General features: G+C 44.7%; 1 protein-coding gene across 1 annotated transcript in view; it reads right to left on the bottom strand.

The window, feature by feature from the left end:
• The window catches only part of LDLR (low density lipoprotein receptor), a 29,855-nt gene extending 15,744 nt beyond the window's left edge, over nucleotides 1-14,111 (bottom strand). The window contains exon 1 of the mRNA XM_089661887.1: nucleotides 13,881-14,111. Within this exon, the coding sequence (XP_089518013.1) occupies nucleotides 13,881-13,950 (70 nt within the window). The 5' untranslated portion in view covers nucleotides 13,951-14,111. The remainder of the gene's footprint in view (nucleotides 1-13,880) is intronic.
• Nucleotides 14,112-26,666: the final 12,555 nt, after the last annotated feature.

Raw genomic sequence — 26,666 nt, forward strand, 5'->3', positions numbered from 1 at the left:
ACGTAGAGTCCTGATCTCGACGCTACTGAAACAACTGTTTGGATGAGTTAGGACACCGATGATGAGCCAAGTATTCTTGTCTAACATCATTACCTGAATTGAAAAATGCTTGTTTGGCTGAAAGGGCACAAATTCCCACAAACACGCTCCAAGCTCTTGTAGTAAATCTTTCCAGAAGAGCAGAGGATGTTATAGCCCCAAAAACAGGAGGGAACTGCATACAAATGGCCATGGTTTTGGAATGGGATGTCCAAAAGCTCATGTAGGTGTGATGGTCAGGTCACATAGTGTATTTAGCAAATACCACCACTGTGACGGGAGTCACTTTGGGTGGGGGGCCCATGAAACCCAGCTCGCTTTATAGAGGTGGGGAGACCCCTGTCTCAACTCCCCATATCCCTATTATGTGTAAGTCACCCTGTGCCTGTTAGGGGTACAGGGTGATCTGTCCTAATATTGGGATGAGGGGTTGTTGATTGTTTAATGCCATGTGGTTGCATCCCATTGCTCTATTGTGTGTCTTGCTTGGGAGCAAACTATTATGGGATGTATGTGTTTATGTGTATTAGCTTAGTGGGGGGGGGGGGGTGTCTCCAGCAGCCTTTCCTTCTGATGGGACTGTCTGCTGTTGTGAAGTTTGAATACCTGTGTGTCTCTTGTTACTGAATGGGGATTTCCCTGCCCTGTGCCATTATGCAGGGAGGGGGGATTGCCCCCTGAGTGTATAAAGAGCCAGTTCGAGTTTCAAATAAAGAGTTCCATGATCAGACAGACTGGTGTTGTCTAGTCTTGTTTGGTCGGCTGTGGTGTCTGTGGTCGGTGTTCGGACGGGGAAATGGTATTATAATGGAAGTACCCAAACACAGACTGGGTCGGTTCTGTTACAACCACTTTAACAGTAATATTTTTTCCTTAAAAAATCATGGCTCTTATATTTTCCAATCAGAAAGTAGAAATAGAAAACTGAGCAGATTGATTTTTTTTCTTTTTAAAGCTGGTGTAAAGTTGAACATGGTGAGAAACACCTGAGGTTTTTTGTTTTTTTTTATAGGCGTAGCGAATATTTCCCATACCAACATAAAGTCAGCCTGGTCTATATCCAGTCAGTCACGCACTGCAGCATTTTCATGTGAGAAGGAGACAGAAATTTGAGATGCTCAATATCTGCCAGCCTTTCCTGGACTGAGAAGAGAACCCGCTCTTTATCCACATGCTCAACTACTCCTTCTAGTATTCTGAGATGACAGGCTACACTGGCTCTGTGGGACAAGTTGGCACAGTTTTTGGCGGTATCTGAGAATTCACACATGGAATTTTTCAGCTACCAACAGGCTTAGTCATAAAATGTCCCTGTGTTATCAGCTCTGTCTAAATGCAAACTTTGGTGATTTCCCTCCAGCATCCTACTTTCAGAATTTCTCTTCTACTGGTTAAGTCAGCCTTTCTAAACCAGAGTGCCCAGGCACCCTGGGGTGCCTTGAGGTTTCTTCAGGGGTGCCTTGGCAAAATGTCTAAAAACATTCCCAAAACTTGTATACAAACCAGCAGGTGGAATGAGCCTGTCTTTTAGTTACACAAAGCCACAGGTTTTCATTGTGCACCATTACAACCTTCTAGCTGCCGGCATCCTGACAACCAATGACATCATCCATTGATAAGGAGAATGTCAGTTGCCTGCACAGCATTCTTGTTTGACCCTCCCCTTTCCTTCTCTATCAGTGCTGGGGTCACATTAGCTGATTGATGGATAAAAACTGGGGGAAGAAGAGAAACATTGGTATACTAGTCAGTACCAGTGTGCAAAAGTCTATTTGCTTTGGAAGAATAAATCACCTCTAACGTTGGGTGTCCTACATGTGTGGATGTAGTTGCTTAATATAAAACTATTAGAATAGTTTTTCCCATTTTAGAATGGAGTGCCCTTATAAAATTATGGACAGTGCAAGTTGTAGTGCACTATGATGTATGCATTGGGATCTACAGGACGTGGGCATTGGGATGCCATTCAGAAACAATGGCATGCAGCAGTTATGCACATATACCCATGCGTTATTGTAGCAATGTGCAGTAAAACACACATTTTTTCACAACGCCCGTGCAAAAAGGTCCTCAATTGTGTTATTTCAACATATCAGTTATATTATAACCGCATATTATACCCTAATATATATTATACTGCTTTTAAACATATTAAAAACACATTTCTACTGTTTTAAACCATTATTATACAGTATTTATATAGCGCCAACATTCGCTCAGTATATTACAATGGGAGACAGTACACGAGACAGTACAGTAACAATACAATACAATACACAAGAGGTTCGAGGGCCCTGCTGCTTGGAGCTTACAATCTAGGAGGGAGGGGATAGTGGTACAGGAGGAAATAGCTGTGGGGGATGGAGTTGTAGGAAGAGTGGAGAAGATCGGCAATTAGCTGAGGGCGGGGTAGGCTTCCCTGAAGAGATGGGTTTTCAGGGTGTGCCTAAAGGTGAGTAGGGCAGGTGACAGTCTGATGGATTGGGGTAGTGAGTTCCAGAGGATGGGGGAAGCCCTGGAGAAGTCCTGGAGTTGGGCACGGGAGGAGGAGACCAGGGAACTAGAAAGTAAGAGGTCTTGTGAGGAGCGGAGAGTACGTTTTGGGTGGTATTTGGATATCAGATCGGTGATGTAACCATTAATACGTGTATCCATACAAAAAACAGGAGACGTGCTAGAATATAAAAAAATAAAATAAAAAGGACACAATTGACGATCTGTGGTTGGCAGGAAAAAGGAAACCTTGGCAATGACTTCAGTGGATGAGTGACAGAACAGCCGATGCTTTGCTATTTCACAAGAAGCATTTGCGTCATGTTCACCAGGATGTGGTCCCAGTCTTCAAGGCTTTTAAACGTCTAAAACAAAGCACCCAAGACCGATGCAAGCCATGCTGACACTGACATAACCTGCAGCTCTTTTCTCATTAAGCTGACTAAAGTAGATATTTTGTCATTAAGCTGGCCTGTCAAAAAATATATCTTGACTATGCCAGTAAATAAAGGGTATAGGGAGCCATTTTACTGAAAAGGATGCTGTCACAGTATAAAGTTTCATCATCTACTTGGTAGCATGTGCTACGAGAGTCACATTTGGCTTACACATTAACAGCATGGTACGGTAAACACCCACGTCTGAACTTTACCCCGATTTTATATCCACTACTAAGAAAGATATCATATAACCTAAAAGCTGGCAAATGGATAAACCAGAGAAGTGAAATAAATTGTAATTTGATATTTTGGAGTCATTTTATAGAACAACACGTAAGCTATGGGGAAAAAAGGTGGAAGAAAAGGAATAGGCAGTGCGATTAGTGACACGTGTACACGGAAAAAATTAAAAAAGTTCAGCAAAAAGTCCATGAAGTCCAATTGGAGCATCCAGGGCAACTTCCTGTTGGCCTTAGACACTTGGTGCTGCACCTATAAAGAGATCAAAGTAATGCAGGCCATAGATGGGTCGAAAATCGGCCGATTTTCGGATCGTTAGTGGGCTAATTGTTCGGCCGTTTTTTGGTATTTTGGCACATTTTTTTATCGGTAAAGTTGGAAAAAAAATCGTCCGATTTTGCCAATCGGCCGATTTTCGCGGCAGTGATGGGCAAATCAGCCGATCTTTTTACCGATAAAAAAATCTGCGCATGAGCAGTGACCTGCAAGAGGAAGACAAAAAGAAGAAAAAAGAAGAAGAGGATGAAGAAGAGGAAGAAGAAGAGGATGATGAAGAAGAAGAGGATGAAGTAGAGGAAGAAGTAGAATAGGAAGAAGAGGATGAAGAAGAGGATGAAGAAGAGGAAGAAGAAGAGGAAGAGGAAGAAAAAGAAGAAGAGGATGAAGAAGAGGAAGAAGAAGAGGATGAAGAAGAGGATGAAGAAGAAGAAGAAGAGGATGAAGAAGAAGAAGAAGAGGAAGATGAAGAAGAGGAAGAAGAGGATGAAGAAGAGGATGAAGAAGAGGATGAAGAAGAGGATGAAGAAGAAGAGGAGGAAGAAGAAGAGGATGAAGAAGAGGAATTCCAGTCCGGCAAAAAATGTCCCTGCAGAGAGCTCTGCTATTTCTTTGACAGTTCCTTGACATTTATAGCGGCTGCAACAATGTATCTATTTGTTTCTGGATAAAAACATCTGTATCCTAAATGGATACAAATACATTGTTGCAGCCGCTATAAATGTCAAAGAACTGTCAAAGAAATAGCGGAGCTCTCTGCAGGGACACTTTTTGCCGGCTGTAGACGGGATGAAAATCGGCCGATTTTTTTTACCGTTGCTGGTAACGTCGGCTGCTTGAACGACCGATTTTTCGTTTTTTAAAAGAAAAATCGGACGATTTTCGATGGCCTGCATAACTCGAAGTACAAAAATTAGAAGAGAAGAGGGCGCGGCCTGAGTGTAATATAAAAGGTGTTTATTGGGGTGAAAGATAATTGGCAACTCACAGGTACAGCTAAACACAATGACAAGTGTTTTTAGTTGTAAATGCCAGTTGCCAATTGTCTTTCAGCCCAATAAACACCTTTTATATTACACTCAAACCACGCCCTCTTCTAATCTGAAAATCAGCAGCCTATCTGACTTTTCTGATGGACAGCCATTGTACGCTTATAGTGGATGACCCCCGATTCACATCTCTGCGGCCGTGCGTGCCGCGTTTTGCACGGGCAAGAGAGCCCATTCATTTGAATGGACTCCCATGCCCGTGACATGCGGGGAAGAAGTCCCTACACTCCTTTGGAAAACGCAGCCCGCACGGGAACCTCTGTTCCCAGTACGGTTGTTTTTTCAGTGCAGGCGGCGTGCCATTAGAACTAATGGCACCCGCGGGTCCGCATTTCTCTGTGCGGGTGGTGCGGCTACACGGATTTTCTTACGGATCCGCAGCGGCACCACCCACACAGACACACACCACCCAACGCAAATAGCTGGGAGAACAGTTCATCAAATGATTTAAATTGGTATAAATTTCTTACTGAACATTTTTATTTGCTCAAAAGCAATATGAGATTAAATATGTACCATATAATTATAATGGAAGACACTCAGGGGCAGGGGCGGACTAACCATTTGGAAACTCGGCACTGCCGAGGGCCCGGGGTCAGTAGGAGGCCCCATGAGATGCCCCATGTACCTTTTTCATAGGCTTTTTTGAGTTTGGGCAAGGACACAGGGGCCCCATGATCCCCTATTGCCCGGGGGCCCCATGAGTTGTCAGTCCACCCCTGCTCAGGGGCCTATTTATAAGTGTTTTCACACAGAATTCACACATTTTTATAACTGAATCCAACTAAAAATGTGTGAATCGTAGGTGAACATTGTGTGAACACATTTATAAATAGACCACAAGTTATAGGCTTCATAAACTCGCAAGCAACACAGGGCGTGGCCCTTATGGGTGTAAGCCTGGCCTGCACTCCTGGAGATGGTTGTTGCTATGTTGGATGCCAGAACACAACTGTTCTATATTACTGAAAATGGTTGACTCAGAGGAATGTGAACTCAGAATAGCAAGGGGAACAATGCGCTCAAAATTTTTGCAATTGCTTAATTTTCAATTTGCAAATAGGTTTAAGCAAAAAAATTTTAATATATATATTTGATCTAACAAGAACTGAACTAGTGTAAAACAAAAGAACCTCAGCACTGCAAGTCAGGTTACAAAATGGCAGAACATAGTCAAAAGAGAAATTTGTTTCTGCACATTTCTTATAACTGCCTTGCATATAAAATGGGTCCTGATAAATTCTCTCTAATTTGATCAAACAATTTATTTTGTGAAATTTTTAAAAATATTTCTAAACATTAAAAGTTATTTGGAGCCTCCCCATGCAAGTATATGCACTCTACTTTAAATTGTGAGTATACTGAGCCACCCCAAGGCCTTGTTTACATGGGTGTAAGGAGCATTTGCTCTGGATTTAAGCTTTTCAAAGGCAAAGGGAACAGTCTAGTACACACATAAAAATCACAATGCATTTGGGTCATTTTGGTTTAGTTTTGATCTCGCCACCAATGCTTGCCAGGAGTTGGCAACCTGAAAAGTTTACCAAACTCCTCAACTCAATGAGGGCACAGCATATGCGCATTTTAGAACCCCTGATGCCCAACCAATGCTTAACGGTGACATGGCCCTTGGTAGTTGTTGTTGGGCCCTCTGACCCCAGCAGTCAGTAGTAGGAGCATAGTCTCTTGTAACATGTTCTCAGACTCCATCTGTGTCCTACACCATGTCTGCAGTCTTCAACCACACCTGCAGCATGTCCACACTCTATGACCATCTCCTGTGGTATATTCACAGACAGTCTTCTGTAGTAATAAACAGAATGAACATTACGTGCTGCCCGCTGGTGATGTCAGGGGCCACAGGTGGTCTCATATGCCTCATACCTTGACAACCACTGCCTTTACAAGTTTGTAAGGTGTTGGAGAAATATTTGCCTTGTAGGAATTTTCTGGTGCCAGCATTTTGGATCTGTAGGCCAGGGCTGCAGAGATAAGTGTAGATTATATTTTTGCACCTTCTTAAGGGTGACATGGCCCTTGGTAGTTGTTGCTGGGCCCTCAGAACCCAGCAGTCAGTAGTGGGAGCATAGTCTTTTTGTAACATGCTCTCAGACTCTGTCTGTGTCCTACACCATGTCTCCAGTCTCCAACCACACCTGCATTTTGGACCTGTAGGCCAGGGCTGCAGAAAAAAGTGTAGATTACATCCTTGCACCTTCTACTTCCAATCAAGGGCATGGTATTTTGCTATAGGTCTTCTGAATGCCACAATACAATGTTCCAATGACCTGCCAGTAAACTTCATTATTTACAGCCTGGTAACATTCAATATACACGTCATATAGACCAAAATAAACCAAGGGCCGTTAAGATATTTAAAGTAGAAGACGTTAGTAATAAACATGTGCTCTCTCTGAAAATAAACCAGGGCCTCTGGGAAAGGGATGGGATTTTGGCATGGTATGGCGCCATCAATGCCAGCCTGCAGACTCCATGAGCCAAGGAATTTCCTATATATACATAAAATACAAATACGCTGTGCTACGTTCATTTACTGTACAGTTTTTATATAGCAAATTGTTAGTAAAATAAGCAAGGGAGTGGTGATCACCCTACAGGCCTCAATGCTTTCCTCATGCTAATGTATACTACTTTCTATTCCTAGTGTATTGCTTATATAGTCCAGTACTTAATGCCCTCTGACCTCAAACTTTTGTTTCACTTAGCAGACTTATTCACCCGCCTGCAAAGTTATAGGCCAGATTATAGGCACATGCAGTTTTTGAGTGTTTTTGCCATGCGCTCAAATATGTACATTTGTGCGTCCTTCAAAGGAGCTGTTTGAGATATTTCAGTGAGTTCAAGAAAGGAGTGGCTCTGGGGCTCTCAAGGAATCCGACCATCCAATGGGTGATCTCTCTAACCAATATTATGACCACAGGTGATGGGACAGAGCTAGATACTAGAATGCTGGTCAGTTCTTTCAGGGGTGGTATCCAGATGATTAAATGCAACAAGAAGGCACCTAGAGGTGGCTGATAATCATAGTATGGAAGAGCACTCAGGTACACTTTAAAGTAGAAGGAAAGGCAATATAGCCATCCAACATTTATCCCCTTCTTGCCCTGCTGGCATCCCTTTAACTGGACTTTTATGCCCAGGGCAGAAGAAGGTCTGCCAAATCATGTGGCCACTGTAAATGGTTGTCACAATGGTCCCATGATCAGGATTTGGTCCTGCAGTCTTTGCCATCTTGTTAACTGTGCTTGGAGCGTGAATAGAACATGATCACAGCAAAAAAAAAACACCCGCCTATGGATACATATGTGGGGCACATGGGCGTTAAATCCCACCCTCTTGCCATTAAAGCCCAGCCCTGGTGTCCCTTTAACTGGACTTTTATGCCCGGGGAAGAAGAAGGTCTGCCCAATCATGTGGCCACTGTAAATAGTTGTCACAGTGGTCACAGGATCAGGAGCTGGTCCCGCAGTCTTTGCCATCTTGTTAACTGTGCTGGGAGCGTGCATAGAACATGATCGCAACACAAAAACCCACCCGTCTATGGATACATATGTGGGGCACATGGGCGTTAAATCCCACCCTCTTGGCATTAAAGCCCAGCCCTGGTGTCCCTTTAACTGGACTTTTATGCCCGGGGAAGAAGGTCTGCCCGATCACGTGGCCACTGTAAATGGTTGTCGCAGTGGTCACAGGATCAGGAGCTGGTCCCGCAGTCTTTGCCATCTTGTTAACTTTGCTGGGAGCGTGCATAGAACACAATCCCAACACAAAAACCCACATATGGGATACATATGTGGGGCACATGTGCGTTAAAGCTCACCCTCTTGGTCGCCACACCTAGATGCGTTACATGGGAGGCAAGAGATTAAGCAGCTGGAAACAGTTTATTGCGCAATGCCAGCACCGAAACCTCAGTCACTGTATGTGCTGCATACAATAAGGCTCACCCTCGCTGCCGCCATGCATATGTGTTACGTGGGACCAAGAGGTTAAATGTTGCCCAATCCCCATCACTACTATTATATTTACTCATAAAGTTTTTAATAAATTTCAATGTAAACACCTCTTTTAAAAAAACATTTTCCATTTGGTCACTTGACAGAAAATTTCCAGGGCCCACAAAACTGCCAAATCTTTAGAGCACTGGCGTCACCCCCATGCACCATCCCTCCGGCGTCCTTAGCTCTAAGGCAATGTTGGCCACGGGAGAATAAACACCGCCGGCCACACAGACAGATGTACACGCTAAAGCCTTGCGGTCATGTGACCACTAACAAAAAAAAAGGTATTCACATCAAGCTTATTAGTAACTATATGAAGGAAATTAAAGAGCGGTGGGGAGGCAACATCTAGGCCTCATTCACATGGGATTTTTATTACAATTGCAACAAGAGTCCAGTGTATTCCTGCTGGATTCACAGGACAACACTGAGTGTTGCGGTCGCTCAGCCTGACAGGCCGACAGTAGGCGCAGCTATCCCGATATAATAGTACGTGGCACAATTACCTGCAGTTGGAGATAGATGAATGCCTCTGGATGCAAACAGCTTGCGCCCAAGGGCGATCATCTTCCCTAACCGCACCGTGTTATTGAGGCCTCAAAAGGTGGGTTATTGTATTGGTTTTCCTTCTACTTGAAGACCATTGACAATAAGCCCCCCCATCCCCAGACGATCAGCAGGCGTGACTGCACATGCGCAAAAAACCCAATGGGCCTCACAAGGTAGGCTATGATGTCCGAGCAGCGTTGCTAAGCATTGGTAACCTTAGAGTTGCTTGGGAGAACTAGTAAAAAAACAGGCAGAGGTTCCATGTGGACATCCCCGGAAAACAAGAATAAATGTCCACCAAGGTGGTGGAAAGCACCAGGTGCCAATGCAAGTGCAGCCACGCATTTTAACAACACAGGCGCAAAATCTCACAGCGGTTGCCTATAGCAGCTAATCTCCTTTGACGCACTTGTTGGTCGCTATTGACAACAACTCCATTTTTTAAGCAGTTTTTACAGATCAGCACCATCCAGGAATACGATTAACCCTTCGCTTTACACTTTCTTGGCGGGGAGAGAATAAACAACGTTGTTTGGCTGATGTCAAAGGTGAAATTCAGCCAGGTCCTCCACTTATCCGCCATCGCCCTCTACTATTGTTCTATTACTACGTTACAGATGTTCTAGGAAAACTACAAAGCCATGAAGCAATCACGAATGTATGACTTCGCTGGTAAGCGGCCGCTCTTATCGGCACGCCACACCCTGGATTCCCTCGCTGCAAGAAGCGATGACATGCTTTCTTGTGAGGAGAGTGACGTACTCCTTAAACAAGCCCTGTTTTTAAATAGAAACCCTTCCAATGGGGAAAGTCAGCCATTTGCTTAAAGAGGACCTGTCACCGCACTTCAATTTTATATTATTAAAACACTTGCAATAGGGAAAATCAGCCATTTCTTAACGGGGACCAGTCAAAACACTTGTATTTGAATTAAAACCCTGGCAGTGAGGAGAGCAATGTGTTCCTTGGCCTATAAACCATTGCAATAGGGGAAGTGAGCCATTTCATAAAGAGGACCTGTCGCCACACTTCCATTTTTATAAAACCCTTGCAGTGAGGAAAGTGAAGCGCTCCTTGGCCCTGTTTATTATTAAAACCATTGCAATAGGGGGAAGTGAGCCATTTCATAAAGAGGACCTGTCACCATACTTCCATTTTTATAAAACCGTTGCAGTGAGGAGAGGAAGCCATTTCATAAAGAGGACCTGTCACCACACTTCCATTTTTATAAAACTCTTGCAGTGAGGAGAGGAAGCCATTTCATAAAGAGGACCTGTCACCACACTTCCATTTTTATAAAACCCTTGCAGTGAGAAGAGTGACACGCTCCTTGGCCCTGTTTATTATTAAAACCATTGCAATAGGGGGAAGTGAGCCATTTCATAAGAGGGCCTGTCACCACACTTCCATTTTTATAAAACCCTGGCAGTGAGGAGAGAAAGCCATTTCATAAAGAGGACCTGTCGCCACACTTCCATTTTTATAAAACTCTTGCAGTGAGGAGAGGAAGCCATTTCATAAAGAGGACCTGTCGCCACACTTCCATTTTTATAAAACTCTTGCAGTGAGGAGAGAGAGACATTTTATAAAGAGGACCTGTCGCCACACTTCCATTTTTATAAAACCCTTGCAGTGAGGAGAGTGACACGCTCCTTGGCCCTGTTTATTATTAAAACCATTGCAATAGGAGGAAGTGAGCCATTTCATAAAGAGGACCTGTCGCCACACTACCATTTTTATTAAACCCTGGCAGTGAGGAGAGGAAGCCATTTCTTAGAGACCCTGATGCTGAAACACACAGGTTTGCTTCGTTATATTACGTTCTGAGGTATGAAAGATTATTAGAACGTTGACACTTCTGTCAGTAGCAGAAGCCTGTCTGCCTTGCACCACCTTGTTGTCATATGACGCAAAAACAAGTGGCGGAGCAGCAGCAGCCCCATTACTTCTTTCTGCATCCCAGCAGTTGCATGGACACGTTTCATATGACCAAAGGCTCACAGAGACAAGTGACCTCCCCACCCCTTCTACTGTCACCTTTATTATACTATCATAACCCCTCCTTTCTTATACCGTCTTCTTTATTATACTATTTCCTTTTTTACGACAGCATCATGCTCTACTGCTGCAAGGATTTCTATTAAAAAGTGAATTCAAGGGCCCTTTAAGACCAAGGGCGGGAAATTCCACTCGGAGAAAGCTGAGGCTGCCAAGTCGAAACCACGCCCCCTCCATCTCCTCACCGGAGGAGGGAGCTCACTATCGGCAGATATGACGTCACCCAATCAGAAGAAGGCAGCGGCATCCTGTGTGGAGTCGGGGCGTGGCTGCAGCGTGAATGCCGGTGGTTGTATCTGTCAGTGACAAGTGCCGATGTACAGCGTCCATCACTATGGAATCGCCTCACACTGACACCCCCGATAATGACAGTATGTATCAGTCACATAATAAAACCATGAACGTGTATCCCCCCCATATTACGTCACGTCCGCCCTCCTCCTTCACCTCACACGCCTCAGTTTCTGCGGTTATCTGAGGTAAAACTGCTCCCACCCCCCAGCAGCAGCAGGGGACCCCCATAAATGGCTGACAGCATGCCAAGCTGACAGGAATGGCTGACCTAACCAGCCATTGTATCCATAGTGTGGGACTACAAGTCCCAGTGTGCGTGTGTGAGAACGCACCCTTGCTTTATAATATTAAAAAATATATAAAAAACAAAAATAAATATAAAAATAAAGGAAAGCCCAGCCATGCCTGACAACTTTGGTTCTGTTCCCAGCAGCCTACACCCCAATGACCATAATGGCAGGAGTCCATCTCTAGTACTACAAGGCCCAGAATGCCCTGCAGGGAACAACCCTAGCTTTAAAACAATAATAAATGACATATCATGGACGCACCAGAAGTCTCAGCATTGCCTGACACCTTAACTTCTGTCCCTAGTGACACCCAGAGAAGCAGGAGGCTATCCTTGTAGCACTAATACTCCCAGAATGCCCTGCAGGGAACCACCCTTGGTTCACAGTAATAATGAAATTATAAATAATAAATGAAGAACAACCGGCACAACTTTGCCTGCCTTCCCCTGCCCGGTGATATCTGCCATAATAGCAGGAGAAATTGGATGCTGCTGGGCCCGCCATGTGTAGAACCACAAGGCCCAGCATGCCCTGCAGCCTTCTACTCTCATAATAACACAGTTGCATTGTAGGTTAGTCCCAGAGAGCCCTGGGTGACACCCAGTAATAATGAGCATTCTCTGTCCTGTCTGCTGTAGGACTACAAGTCCCAGAGAGCCCTGGGTGACACCCAGTAATAATGAGCATTCTCTGTCCTGTCTGCTGTAGGACTACAAGTCCCAGAGAGCCCTGGGTGACACCCAGTAATAATGAGCATTCTCTGTCCTGTCTGCTGTAGGACTACAAGTCCCAGAGAGCCCTGGGTGACACCTAGTAATAATGAGCATTCTCTGTCCTGTCTGCTGTAGAACTACAAGTCCCAGAGAGCCCTGGGTGACACCTAGTAATAATGAGCATTCTCTGTCCTGTCTGCTGTGGAACTACAAGTCCCAGAGAGCCCTGGGTGACACCTAGTAATAATGAGCATTCTCTGTCCTGTCTGCTGTAGGACTACAAGTCCCAGAGAGCCCTGGGTGACACCTAGTAATAATGAGCATTCTCTGTCCTGTCTGCTGCAGGACTACAAGTCCCAGAGAGCTCTGGGTGACACCTAGTAATAATGAGCATTCTCTGTCCTGTCTGCTGCAGAACTACAAGTCCCAGAGAGCCCTGGGTGACACCTAGTAATAATGAGCATTCTCTGTCCTGTCTGCTGCAGGACTACAAGTCCCAGAGAGCCCTGGGTGACACCTAGCAATGAAAGAGCCACTTTAAAGGCTAATCTATAGCAACATACAGGTATGCTGCCCTCAGGTAGGGCTACAAGTCCCCGAGAGCCCCGGGTGACACCCAATAATGAAGAACCCCCCTCTGATCTGTCTACTGCTTTCAGATAGGACTACAAGTCCCAGAATGACACCTAGTAATAAAGGAGCCCCCTCTGCTGCCCTCAGGTAGGACTACAAGTCCCAGAGAGCCCTGGGTGACACCTAGTAATAAAGGAGTCCCCTCTGCTGCCTTCAGGTTGGACTACAAGTCCCAGAGAGCCCAGGGTGACACCTAATAATGGACTCAGTCCTATATCATAGAGGGCACAGCCATAGCAATGCTCAGGTATGCTGCACCCATTTGCTGCCTTTAGGTAGGACTACAAGTCCCAGAGAGCCCTGGGTGACACCTAGTAATAAAGAAGCCCCCTCTGTCCTGTCTGCTGCCCTTATGTAGGACTTCAAGTCCCAGAATGACACCTAGCAATAAAGGAGCCCCCTCTGCTGCCCTCAGGTAGGACTACAAGTCCCAGAGAGCCCTGGGTGACACCTAGAAATAAAGGAGCCCCCTCTGCCCTGTCTACTGCCTTCATGTACGACTACAAGTCTCAGAGAGCCCTGGGTGACCCCTAGTAATGAAGCAGCCCCCCCTCCCCTCCATACTATAAAAGGCTCCGCCTCTGTAGCACTGCTCAGGTATGCTGCACCTGTCCGCTGCCCCCTGGTCAGCCCTCGCCTCCTATAGTCACATAACGGTCTGCCTCCACTGATCCCTCCAACACATGCAGATCCCAACCACAGCATCCTGGACAGAAGACTCAGGTGTCATACATTGAAGGGGCCAGCCAGTGGACACACCCAGATGTACAGAGTGCACACTTACCTGAGTTAGCAGATGTCAGCTGGAATAAAAGCAGCATGAGAGCCAGAGATGACCTGGAAGGTGTCATCATTAGATCCTTATTGCTGATCCCTATGTCTGGAGAATTAAAGGGCAGATCCCCCCGCTGTATCAGTGTGATGTGGGCTTCCCCCTGTACGATGGAGGAGAGTGACACAGCTCTGCTTCAGATTGCACTGTGTTTAGGGTAGTCACCAGTGAATTGCAGTTAATTTTTTTTTTTTTGCACACTAGTAGTAGTGGAGGGGGAGGGGCAAAAAAGTGGTGTGATTTTTTAAAGATGGTATTGTTCCTACCCAGGAGGAGGAGCACACAACACATGATGTGACATAGGCAGAGCACTCCTATGCTGGGCAATGGAGACAGGCACACACCCTGGGGCTGACTCATTTCCTATAGGCAGCACAGGCCCTCCTACAGGCATACCTCAAATGCCTGCGTACGCTGGGAGGATATGGGGATAATGATGATATGGATCCGGACGATTAGACGGGGAATCGACCATCCTGCTCTAAATATAGAGAAGCCTTTTTATGTGAGCGAATCGAGCCAATGTAATAATCCCATCGCTAAGCCCCACGCGGGGATATTAGTAACCGTAAACGCAGGGGTTGCCCGTAGCGACCCGTGAGACGCCGAATGTTATTTTTTGCAAATCTTCATCGAACCTTGGATTTTGATTTCTAATTTAATTCAATAATTAGAATGATAAAAAGCAAAAAGAAGCACTGGATGTAAAAAAAACAGTGAAATTGTTTATTATTGTTACTATTGGGCCTCATTCACACAGCGGCGCGGCCCGTAGTCCGTGGATGGGCGGTGTGTCTGTGCGTCTAGAGCCAGGAAGTCTATGAGGACGCAGCGGCGTGGCATTCACCTGCATCTGCACGCCTGTACAGACAGGTGTTTTCCTGCGTTTGATGTGCGCTGAAGAACGCACACAGGCCACCAATATGTTGTTGACTTTAAGGGCTCATTCACGCTGGGCAGAAAAAATGCGTTTAGATACGCGCAGTTTATAGTTTTTTGTGCAGCTAAATGCAACACTATAGTAGTCGATGAGCCTGTACACACAGCTGCGTCTACATGCATAAAAGCGCACGAATGTGTAGTCATTCACTGAAATTAAAAATATTGCATGCATCTAAACGCTGTACGCTTCTAAGGGCCAGTTCACACCACAAAAACGCTTTTGCATGCGCTTTTTCAAGACTTAACAAATCCCAGGTGCCATGTCACCATGGCGACTGGAAATTGTGTCCTGGTGCCTGGGTTCACACACTGCCATCCATTGACTTCAAGGCAAAATCACGTCCCATTGACTTCAATGCAAAATGACATCCCATTGACTTCAATGTAAAATCGCGTCCCATTGACTTCAATGCAAAAAATTGGGCTCAACAAATCCCAAGTGCCAGATCACCATGGCGACTAGAAATTGTTTCCTGGTGCTTGGGTTCACACACTGCCACCCATTGATTTCAAGGCAAAATCACATCTCATTGACTTCAGTGTAAAATCGCGTCCCATCGACTTCAGTACATAAACACCTCTCATTGACTTCAGTGCAAAATCGCGTCCCATTGACTTCAATGCATAAAATTGGGCTCAACAAATCCGAGGTGCCAGGTCACCATGGTGACTAGAAATTGTGTCCTGGTGCTTGGGTTCACACATTGCCACCCATTGATTTCAAAACAAAATCACGTCCCATTGACTTCAATGCAATATCGCGTCCCATCGACTTCAATGCAATATCGCGTCCCATCGACTTCAATGCAAAACCACCTTCCATTGACTTCAATGCAAAATCACACCCCATTGACTTCAATGCAAAAATGCCTCTCCGCATGCCACTCTATCATTTGCAAGTCTGGATTACAAAATCGCATCCCATCTACTTCAATGCATAAACACCTTCCATTGACTTCAATGCAAAATCGCGTCCCATTGACCTCAATGCAAAATTGCATCCCATCGATTTCAATGCATAAACACCTCACATTGACTTCAATGCAAAATTACATCCCATTGACCTCAATGCAAAATCGTGTCCCATCGACTTCAATGCATAAACACCTCCCATTGGCTTCAATGCAAAATCGCATCCCATTGACTTCAATACAAAAATGCCTCTCATTGACTATGCAATGCCAAAGCTCCTGTCAATAGCAATCCTAGGTGAACACTTATCTACGCATGCCACTCTACTCTATAATTTGCAAGTCTGGAACGCAAAATCGCATCCCATCTACTTCAATGCATAAACATCTCCCATCAACTACAATGCCAAATCGCGTCCCATTGACTTCAATGCCAAATCGTGTCCCATTGACTTCAATGAATAAACACCTCCCATTAACTTCGATGCAAAATCGCATCCCATTGACCTTAATGCAAAATCGTGTCCCATCAACTTCAATGTATAAATACCTCCCATTGACTTCGATGCAAAATTGCGCCCCATAGACTTCAATGCAACAATAGCTCTCATTGATTTTAATGTCACAACTCCTGTCAATGTGAACACTTATCTACGCATGCCACTCTTCTCTATAATTTGTGAGTCTGGAACGCACTTCTACAAACTCACACAGGACCCTTTTCAGTATGGCACTCAGAAGCGTCTGTGTGAACCGCCTTAGTAGGAACACATAATATTTAGCCCATATAAACGAACAGTGCAGCGCTACAAATGAATAAAAGTGAGAATAAATTCAAACCTAAATTGTGCAATCACAAGTGACAAAGTGCATACAAGACAGCAGAAACGTGTAAATTCCGTTCAAATGTAGCAAAAAATGAATATAACCGATTGCAACAAATATATGTGACCAATCATAAAGTGCAGGTGCATGATACTGAACGTGAACCAAGTGATGGTGAAATAGTCCATTCCAAATAATGATGGTGAACGAACTCCACTGCAGATGCAATTTAGCAGCACAAAAAAGCGATCTTCCCTGTGACTCCTCCACCACTATACACTCACTGGAACATACACGTTATACAGCCTGATCACCCTTTTGTTTCCAAGGGTGGGAGAGGTCTGAGGTGTGAATGGTCCTTAACCCCTTCCCGCCAGCGCCTCCCGGCCCTTTAAGAGTTTCAGAAGCCGGGGGGCGGGGTTTAGGGATCATGTGAAAGAGCAGACCGGGACCTTTCCGTGAGTACCGGACATGTGAGCTGGGAGCGTGCAGGGTGCGTGCTCTCAGCACATATGTTTTTTCTTACCTGAACGCAAATGTGCGGCCGCCCGGCGTCTAGGCCCAGACGCCGGGAGGCCCCACATTTGTGTGCAGCCAGCCTAAAGGGATTAATATTTCTTTTGTTTCCAAGGGTGGGAGAGGTCTGAGGTGTGAATGGTCATTAAAATTTCTTTTGTTTCCAAGGGTGGGAGAGGTCTGAGGTGTGAATGGTCATTAACATATCTTGTGTTTCCAAGGGTGGGAGAGGTCTGAGGTGTGAATGGTCATAAAATATCTTGTGTTTCAAAGGGTGGGAGAGGTCTGAGGTGTGAATGGTCATTAACATATCTTGGGTTTCCAAGGGTGGGAGAGGTCTGAGGTGTGAATGGTCATTAACATACTGTATCTTGGGTTTCCAAGGGTGGGAGAGGTCTGAGGTGTGAATGGTCATTAACATATCTTGGGTTTCCAAGGGTGGGAGAGGTCTGAGGTGTGAATGGTCATTAACATATCTTGTGTTTCCAAGGGTGGGAGAGGTCTGAGGTGTGAATGGTCATTAACATATCTTGTGTTTCCAAGGGTGGGAGAGGTCTGAGGTGTGAATGGTCATTAACATATCTTGTGTTTTCAATGGTGGGAGAGGTCTGAGGTGTGAATGGTCATTAACATATCTTGTGTTTCCAAGGGTGGGAGAGGTCTGAGGTGTGAATGGTCATTAACATATCTTGTGTTTTCAATGGTGGGAGAGGTCTGAGGTGTGAATGGTCATTAACATATCTTGTGTTTCCAAGGGTGGGAGAGGTCTGAGGTGTGAATTGGTCATTGCCATGTGTGACAAGCTTGGTAGGAACATCCTGTGTTCAGTGTTTTGTCCATTTGAGCACCTTGAAAACGCTTTACATGCATTTTTCATGATGAAAAAAGGCTCTGGACAGCATCGTGAACTGGAAGAGTTAAAAAAAATGTCAAACACGATTTGCAGCCTTTAGCTGCGTGTACAAGCGTTTTATGTTTGAAACGCTGAAAAAAATCAACTGCTGAACGCAAGTTTTCTGCGTTCAAAAAAACCACTGCAAACTCAAATGCCTGTAAACGACTGTAAACAACGATGTGTACATGGACACATAGGAAAACATTAGGGAGAGTTCAGGGGCTGCTGAAAAAAACGCTGAACAGCTCTTAAACGTGAGTTTATCAGCCGCAGTGTACATGAACCTTATTATAATATTTAGCCTGTCATGCGGATCTGGGAGTTTGAAAACGCATCCAAAATCGAATATGTGTGAACCAGGGCTGCTCCATGTACACGTGGGGTTTTGAGATCACGGTGGGGAACATTATTTTAAATGGTAACTAAAATGTGCGGTTTTGTCATGATTGTTGCGCAGCAAATCAGATCGCCCAAAAGCTGCCTTGTCCCAGGCGCTGACAACTCATGCTATGATAAAAAAAAAGGCTCCTAACTTTTTTAGCTGGCTCCTAGATTCAAAGCAAATTTGTCAAGCCCTGCTCTTTTTTATGCGTTTTTGATGTGTTTCCGGATGCATTCCAGATGCTTTTCTTTCCTTTTTTTTTCATTTCAGTTGCAAAATCTATACTTTCATAAAGACAATGCTTTTCCTGTTTTGTTCACCGTACAGGGGGTCCGGTGCTTTTTTGATGCTTTTTACCGCATTCCAGGACAGTTCTGTGCAGGAAAAAAGTACTTCTTTTTCTGGAACTGAAAAGCACTGGAACGCACTGCGCTGGTGTGAACTATGCCATTGGAACCCATACAACCTACTTTGAAGCAGAAAAAAGCACTGCACTGCACGTGGTGTGAAGCGGCCCTAAATGCACCCGCAATGCAAATTCTTGTTCGTGTTTTATATTGGATCTTCAGCAAGAACCTGCGTTCTGTGCAGAAAATGAGCCCTGATTGAGCAGTACACAGGGCAGTTCAGAGGCTGCAGTTGACCTGTTTGGCATTCCGCTGCATTTCTTTGGGTGCAGCATGTCCTGCGCATGGTCTGTCTGCATGTCCCCATGCATGTAGCGCCTGGCATCTCAAGTCACATAAACATGCAGCCTATTCATGCACTTACAGGCTTCAGCGCTCGTGTGAATGAGGCCTGATAGAGGATTTCTGTACTGAGCCTCACTATATAAAGGGAGACAAGCAGGTTGGGGCTCATTCACATGGCCCTTCACCACCCAGATAAGAGTGATTGTACGACATGGTTAACAATCCCGAACTGTCATTTGGAGAAAAAGTAAAAATATTGTTCCTATAAACTGCCTGAAAACCGAGATTCATAAACAGCGAGAAGAAAAAAAAAAACGGTCCCTGTAATGTAATATATAATAGATGCAGCGTTGTAAAAGACTAAAACCACTAGTGGAATACTGATATAAGTCACAAATGTGTAATAAAGTGCAAAATATACTGCTGATATATTAAAGTGCTAATAATAATCCAATCATCAATATATGAAGGAATAATAAACCAATGTCCCAATGAAGTGACAATAAATGGTGCAATCGGCAATGAGTAGGAACAATAAATAGTATCCCAATAAAGTGACTAACAGTGCTGATATGTAAAGTGACAAAAAACGACTATCAATTGCATGGAAATGACAATTCAATGTCCATAAAGTGACAATAGTGGAGATCTAGGTAGGTATGATCTCAAATCGGTGTTCCACATGCTATGCTCAATACTTCGGTGATGTGCCGGGTAAGTAGTAAGATTACGCACTCACCAGATGCGTAATAGTACACTGTGCTCAGCCGGAGGTCCCTTTAAGGATGCATACAGCCTGATCTGGAATTCCCTTCCTCTGGGTCATCTGCAGTACCTCAGCCATCCTCCGTGATGGGCTCTGTGGGTTTGTAAGCTCCTAAAGAGCCCAAGAAAAGGTTGCCCATAGTGTAGTAATTCTTAAGGTATAATTTATTTCACCCGTGGGTAAAACAAGTAAAAGCACAAAAATCACTGACCATATGAAAATCCAAGATGGCCGCCGGACCTGCTCGAGGCTCCGGCGGCGTGATGTCACGGCGTACAGCTCCTCCTTGACGCGCTTCGTGCCAACGCACTTAGTCATAAGGGGTGTGCAAAGATTTGCACAGCTGTGCCACACAGCACATCCTCAGCTGGCAGAGCAGGGGACCTGATTTGTTTTGGCTGCAGTTCAGTAACATTTACAGGCCCTGTCCCACCAAACATAGTGACTTCATCAAAAAAAGAAAAGCAGCTCCTCTTCCTGTCACTATTAGTCCTCTCGTCCTATCAGCAAGTACTTGCTGATAGGTACAAGTCTGATAACAAACAAGTCTTGTTATGACATGATGACTACAGCACAACTGAGTGGCTCCCTAATCTAATTCTCCTTTTCCCAGACTCTGCACTGCTGTACAGAAATTTCAAATGGCTTCTAACAAGCAGATATTGTTACAAAAAAAACATAATGATGTATTACTGAATGCAGAGCAGAATTAATTTATGTCTTTTATATCAGTCCAGGAGGTTTGCTTTAAATGTAAATGTTTTTGTTGGGATGAACTAAAAGACAAAATAAAAAATAAGAATCTTGTATCTCAAACACATACTTTGATATAATTCTTATCCTTCCTGGTGAAAGGACTAGGAATGATCCTGCAACCCATCCTGGTATGGTCTTAATTTTGGCATCGTTGTGGTCTTAGTATGCTCATGTTCATATTATGGTCATGATCTTGATATGGCCATGGTCTTAGTATCATCATGGTCTTGCTCTTGGTAAGGTCACATGGTCTTAGTATCATTATGGTATTGGTATGGTCATGGTCTTGGTATGGTAATGGTCTTAGTATGGTCATGGGCTTGGTCTGGCCATAGACTTGGTATGGCCATGGTCTTGGTATGGTCATAGTCTTGGTATGGCCATGGTCTTGGTATGGCCATAGTCTTGGTATATGTTCATATTATGGTCATGATCTCGATAGGGCCATGGTCTTAGTATCGTCATGGTCTTGGGCTTGGTAAGGTCACATGGTCTTAGTATGGCCATGGTCTTGGTATGGTCATGGTCTTGGTATAGTCATGGTCTTAGTATGGCCATAGTCTTGGTATGGCCATGGTCTTGGTATGGCCATAGTCTTGGTATGGCCATAGTCTTGGTATATGTTCATATTATGGTCATGATCTTGATAGGGCCATGGTCTTAGTATCGTCATGGTCTTGGGCTTGGTAAGGTCACATGGTCTTAGTATGGCCATGGTCTTGATATGGTCATGGTCTTGGTATGGTCATGGTCTTAGTATGGCCATAGTCTTGGTATGGCCATGGTCTTGGTATGGCCATAGTCTTGTATGGCCATGGTCTTGGTATGGCCATAGTCTTGGTATGGCCATGGTCTTGGTATGGCCATAGTCTTGGTATATGTTCATATTATGGTCATGATCTTGATAGGGCCATGGTCTTAGTATCGTCATGGTCTTGGGCTTTGTAAGGTCACATGGTCTTAGTATGGCCATGGTCTTGATATGGTCATGGTCTTGGTATGGTCATGGTCTTAGTATGGTCATGGGCTTGGTCTGGCCATGGACTTGGTATGGCCATAGTCTTGGTATGGCCATGGTCTTGGTATAGCTGTAGTCTTATGGCCATAGTCTTGCATGGCCATGGTCTTGGTATGGCCATGGTCTTGGTATGGCCATAGTCTTGGTATATGTTCATATTATAGTCATGATCTTGATATGGCCATGGTCTTAGTATCGTCATGGTCTTGGGCTTGGTAAGGTCACATGGTCTTAGTATGGTCATGGTCTTGGTATGGTCATGGGCTTGGTCTGGCCATGGTCTTGGTATAGACGTAGTCTTGGTATGGCCATAGTCTTGTATGGCCATGGTCTTGTATGGCCTGTGCACTCTCTGACCATATCTTGTAGCATGCCTGTAGTCTTTCACTATCTCCTGTCGCACATTTGCACTATCTTTTAGCATGCTGGTAATCTTTATTCATCTGCTGCATGTTGACACTCTCTGTACATCGCTTGTAGCATTCCTGTAGTTTTTGACCATCGCCTGACACCCGTCTACACTCTCCGACCATATCTTGTAGCATGCCAGTAGTCTTTAACTATCTCCTTTCGCACATCTGCACTATCTTTTAGCATGCTGGTAATCTTTGAACATCTGCTGCATGTTGACACTCTCTGTACATTGCATGTAGCATTCCTGTAGTTTCTGACCATCGCCTGATGCCTATCTACACTCTCTGACCATATCTTGTAGCATGCCTGTAATCCTTGACTGTCTTCTGCCACACGTCTGCACTCTCCGACCATTTCTTGGCATGTCGGTAGTCTTTGACCATCAGATGCCATGTCTGCACTCTCTTGTAGCATGCCTGCAGTTTCTGACCATCGCCTGACACCTGTCTACACTCTCTGATCATATCTTGCAGCATGCCTGTAGTCTTTGACTGTCTTCTGCCACACGTCTGCACTCTCCGACCATTTCTTGGCATGTCGGTAGTCTTTGACCATCAGATGCCTTGTAGCTTGCCTGTAGTCTTTCACCATCTCCTGGTGTATAATATATAATTGCATACTCTCTAAACCACAGGTGTCAAACTGCGATCCTCCAGGTGGTGAGAAACTACAAGTCCCATCATGCCTCTGCCTTTGGGAGTCATGCTTTCAACTGTCAGTCCTGCAATGCCTCATGGGATTTGTAGTTCCGCAACAGCTGGAGGGCCGCAGTTTGACACCCCTGCTTAAACCCTGACAAAGCATGCAGCTCCCAATCTAGACAGTCGCTTAGAAACTGTTGAGGCCATAGACAGCCAGGCAACTAGCATTTTCAGGAGAGCTCAGCAATAGCAGTCTTTGTTCATATCACTATTTCACAGGGTACCCCACACCTTCCTTGTGATAATTTTGCCACTTTTTCCAGCCAAGGTGTGTTGCATCAGCAGTGTCACAGGGCTGTATTTTTGCTCAAATGATTTAGTAAGCTCAGTTATCAAATCTCCATCTTTATTATTATTACTTGAGCACAACGACATGTGACCTGTGTATTGCTTCAGGCCTCGGCCTTCCTTCCACACCACCTCCTCCCGCCACTCGCAGAAATATGGAAAGTTCTCTGCGCTGACGTCTTTACAGGGCGATTTCATAACTCGAGTGACTGTATCTGAGTGATGACCCCTTTTATCTGACTGCTGGACTGTTTTCAAACACAAGATAGGACTTTGACATCTGTAACCTATATACATACAGAGGTTCAGCACAAGAGCTAAGCAAGGATTGGCTGCAATAGCAAACCGCAAGGGCCATTAGAAGCCCTAAAGTAAGGGGTTATTATTATTATTATTATTGCAATCACTATCTTACTACGTTGCATCAATTGATGTAAATCCTTAGTGCCCAACCTGTGATCTAGGGGCCATACTTTGTCCTTTCATATTTTTTGTGCTGCCCCTGAAGATGGTGGTCTTTGCTTCTCTATTCCAGTCATTAGCAGCCTTATGTAATGTGCCTGTGACTGTCTCCTGAAGCATGTCCACAGTCTTTAGCAGGTTTTTACCATGTTCACACTCTCTGACCATCAAATGCAGTATGTCTGCACTCTCTGACCATCTCTTGTAGTATGCCCATAGTCTTTGACTATCTTCTGCTGCATGTCCATACTCTCTAACCATTTCTTGTAGCATGACAGTAGTTTTTGATCATCTCTTGTGTGCATGCTCTGACCATCTCTTGTAGTATGCCCATAGTGTTTGACCATCTTCTGCTGCACGTCCATACTCTCTAACCATTTCTTGTAGCATGACTGTAGTTTTTGATCATCTCTTGTGTGCATGCTCTGACCATCTCTTGTAGTATGCCCATAGTGTTTGACCATCTTCTGCTGCATGTCTATACTCTATAACCATCTCTTATAGCATGTCTGTAGTTTTGATCATCTCCAATGGCATGTGTGCATACTCTGACCATCTCTTGTAGTATGCTCATAGTCTTTGACCATCTTCTGTTGCATTTCTACATTCTCTGACCACCTCGTGTAGAATGCTGTAGTCTTTAATCATCTCCTGCAGCATGTCTGTACCCTCTGACCATCTCTTGTAGTATGCCCATAGTCTTTGACCATCTTCTGCTGCATGTCTATACTCTCTAACCATCTCTGATAGCATGTCTGTAGTTTTTGATCATCCCCTGTGGCATGTGTGAATGCTCTGACCATCTCTTGTAGTATGCTCATAGTCTTTGACCATCTTCTGCTGCATGTCTATACTCTCTAACCATTTCTTGTAGCATGACTGTAGTTTTTGATCATCTCTTTGTGTGCATGCTCTGACCATCTCTTGTAGTATGCTCATAATTTTTGACCATCTTCTGATGCATGTCTATACTCTATAACCATCTCTTATAGCATGTCTGTAGTTTTTGATCATCTCCTGTGGCATGTGTGTATGCTCTGACCATCTCTTGTAGTATGCTCATAGTCTTTGATCATCTTCTGTTGTATTTCTACATTCTCTGACCACCTCTTGTAGCATGCCCGTAGTCTTTAATCATCTACTGCAGCATGTCTGTACCCTCTGACCATCTCTTGTAGTATGCACATAGTCTTTGACCATCTCCCGTGGCATATCTGCACTCTCTGACCATCTCTTGTTGCATGCCCGTAGTCTTTAATAATCTCCTGTGGCATGTCTGCACTCTTTGACTATCTCTTGGAGTATGCCCATAGTCTTTGACCATCTTCTACTGCATGTCTACAGTCTCTGACTATCTCTTGTATCATGCTGGTAGTCTTTGACCATCTCTTGTGGCATGTCTACACTCTTTGACCATCTTGTGTAGCATGCCCATAGTCTTTGACCATTTCCTGCTAAATGCCACAGGAACATAATTGGGAAAAAAACCCTTTATAGCAGGATCATTATATTTTTTCTTTTAATAAAAGCTGCACATCTAAAACAATTGAAATCAGATTTTGAAATTACATTAACATATCCCACAAGGAATATCTGCCTTTAATTTATCCACTGCTATATATGCTCCAACTTGGAGACTCTCAGATATAGAACCACACTTTACAGAGGAGTCTGGACAAGGCAGTGTGGCTTCCACGTATATTTGCAGGTAAACCTTCACCTGCCATTGTCCTCTTGCTGGGCTTCTAATGTGTCCCTGAATCTTTAAGTAGGAATGGGCTCCCTCCAGGCATACCTTCTCCCATATTTCCCATATATATCCAATATGGAGACTCTCAAATATAAGTGTTAGGACCACAGTTTACAGAGGAGCCTTGGCGAGGCAATGCAGCTTCCACATACATCTACAAATGTGTGCATCTAAAAGTGTGCTGGGAAAACTTTTTGCTTATACATTAAAGCTGGCCATACATAGTTCAAAATTTGGCAGCAGGGACTGGCCAAATTTCAATCCAACTGTCGGTGGACAGATTTCTATCAATCGACTTCTCATGAACAGTTCTGCTGGAAAATTTTCATTCAGTCAGCACTTGCAGCTCGCTGCCCCTTTGCTTGTGCATATATATTCAGGAGGTAGCTCTGCCCAGAGGAATCCAGCACATGGGGAAGACAGGCTGACAGCTGTAAATGTAACCCAATCCTCCAGTACACCATCCAGCCCAAGAGGAGCTCTGCTCTTCCCTGCTTCAGCAGTCTTCTCTTCCATCTGTCCTCACTAGAGATTGCCCACTTGAGGTGCCTGCCGACTTGCCTGGGGCTTCTGAGACCTGTAGGCCCACAACACATAGCCTGCTGTATGAGAAGGAAAGACAAAGACAGCCAGCAAGGTGTGGTAGAGTGCTTCTGTTCCTGATTCCAGCAAAGCTGCTACAAAGCTATGTCCTGGAGCTTTCCACATGTTGGGGGGATTGCAGGGACTTGCAGTCCTCCTAGAAGATGTCAGCAATAGACTCTTTCCTAAGCAGGTATGCTGGGGCAGACACAAACCTGTATTGCGCACAAGATGATGTAGATGTGTAGATGCACACAAGGGATGAAGTGGTGACATGTTGTTTCTAGGGGTCACAAGCAGAAGGGAAGGAGGATATGAGAGCCACAGAGTAGAAGAACGGTACCGGCAGGGGTGATGGGTCTCATGTATAGTGAGGTGAGCGATTCAGAGCCTACTTCCTGAGCCGTTGGTGCGCCAGCAACCAGGATGAGCCCCATGTGACAGAGATCCTAGGGACCTAGCTGTATGGTGCAGAACAATTATGTGTGTGCATGAGGTCCACGCTGGTTTCCAGTGGGATCCACTCTGTCATTGGGAGATGGGTGGCGGAGTCTAGCTGGACTGGTGGAACAGGACACTTCAATGTAGTGTTTCCTTCAAAATATCGCATCCTGAGCAGATGTATGTATCATGGAACTGTGAGACACCTGTACACAGCAAAGTGATAAAAAAAAGGCCCTGTGCGCACCGTACGAGTCAGCCCCGCCCACAACTAAATCTACTTCTTCAGGACCAATGTGAAAGGAATTAATTGAAATATGGTTTTCAATGTTCTATACCGGTGGTTCTTAATCACTGGTGTGGCCATCTGTTGGGCTTCGGCCTCCCCTCTCCCGGG

The sequence above is a fragment of the Staurois parvus genome, unplaced genomic scaffold (genome assembly GCF_062004578.1).
Source record: "Staurois parvus isolate SC_StPar_1 unplaced genomic scaffold, SC_StPar_1.0 ptg001400l, whole genome shotgun sequence".
Taxonomy (NCBI): domain Eukaryota; kingdom Metazoa; phylum Chordata; class Amphibia; order Anura; family Ranidae; genus Staurois; species Staurois parvus.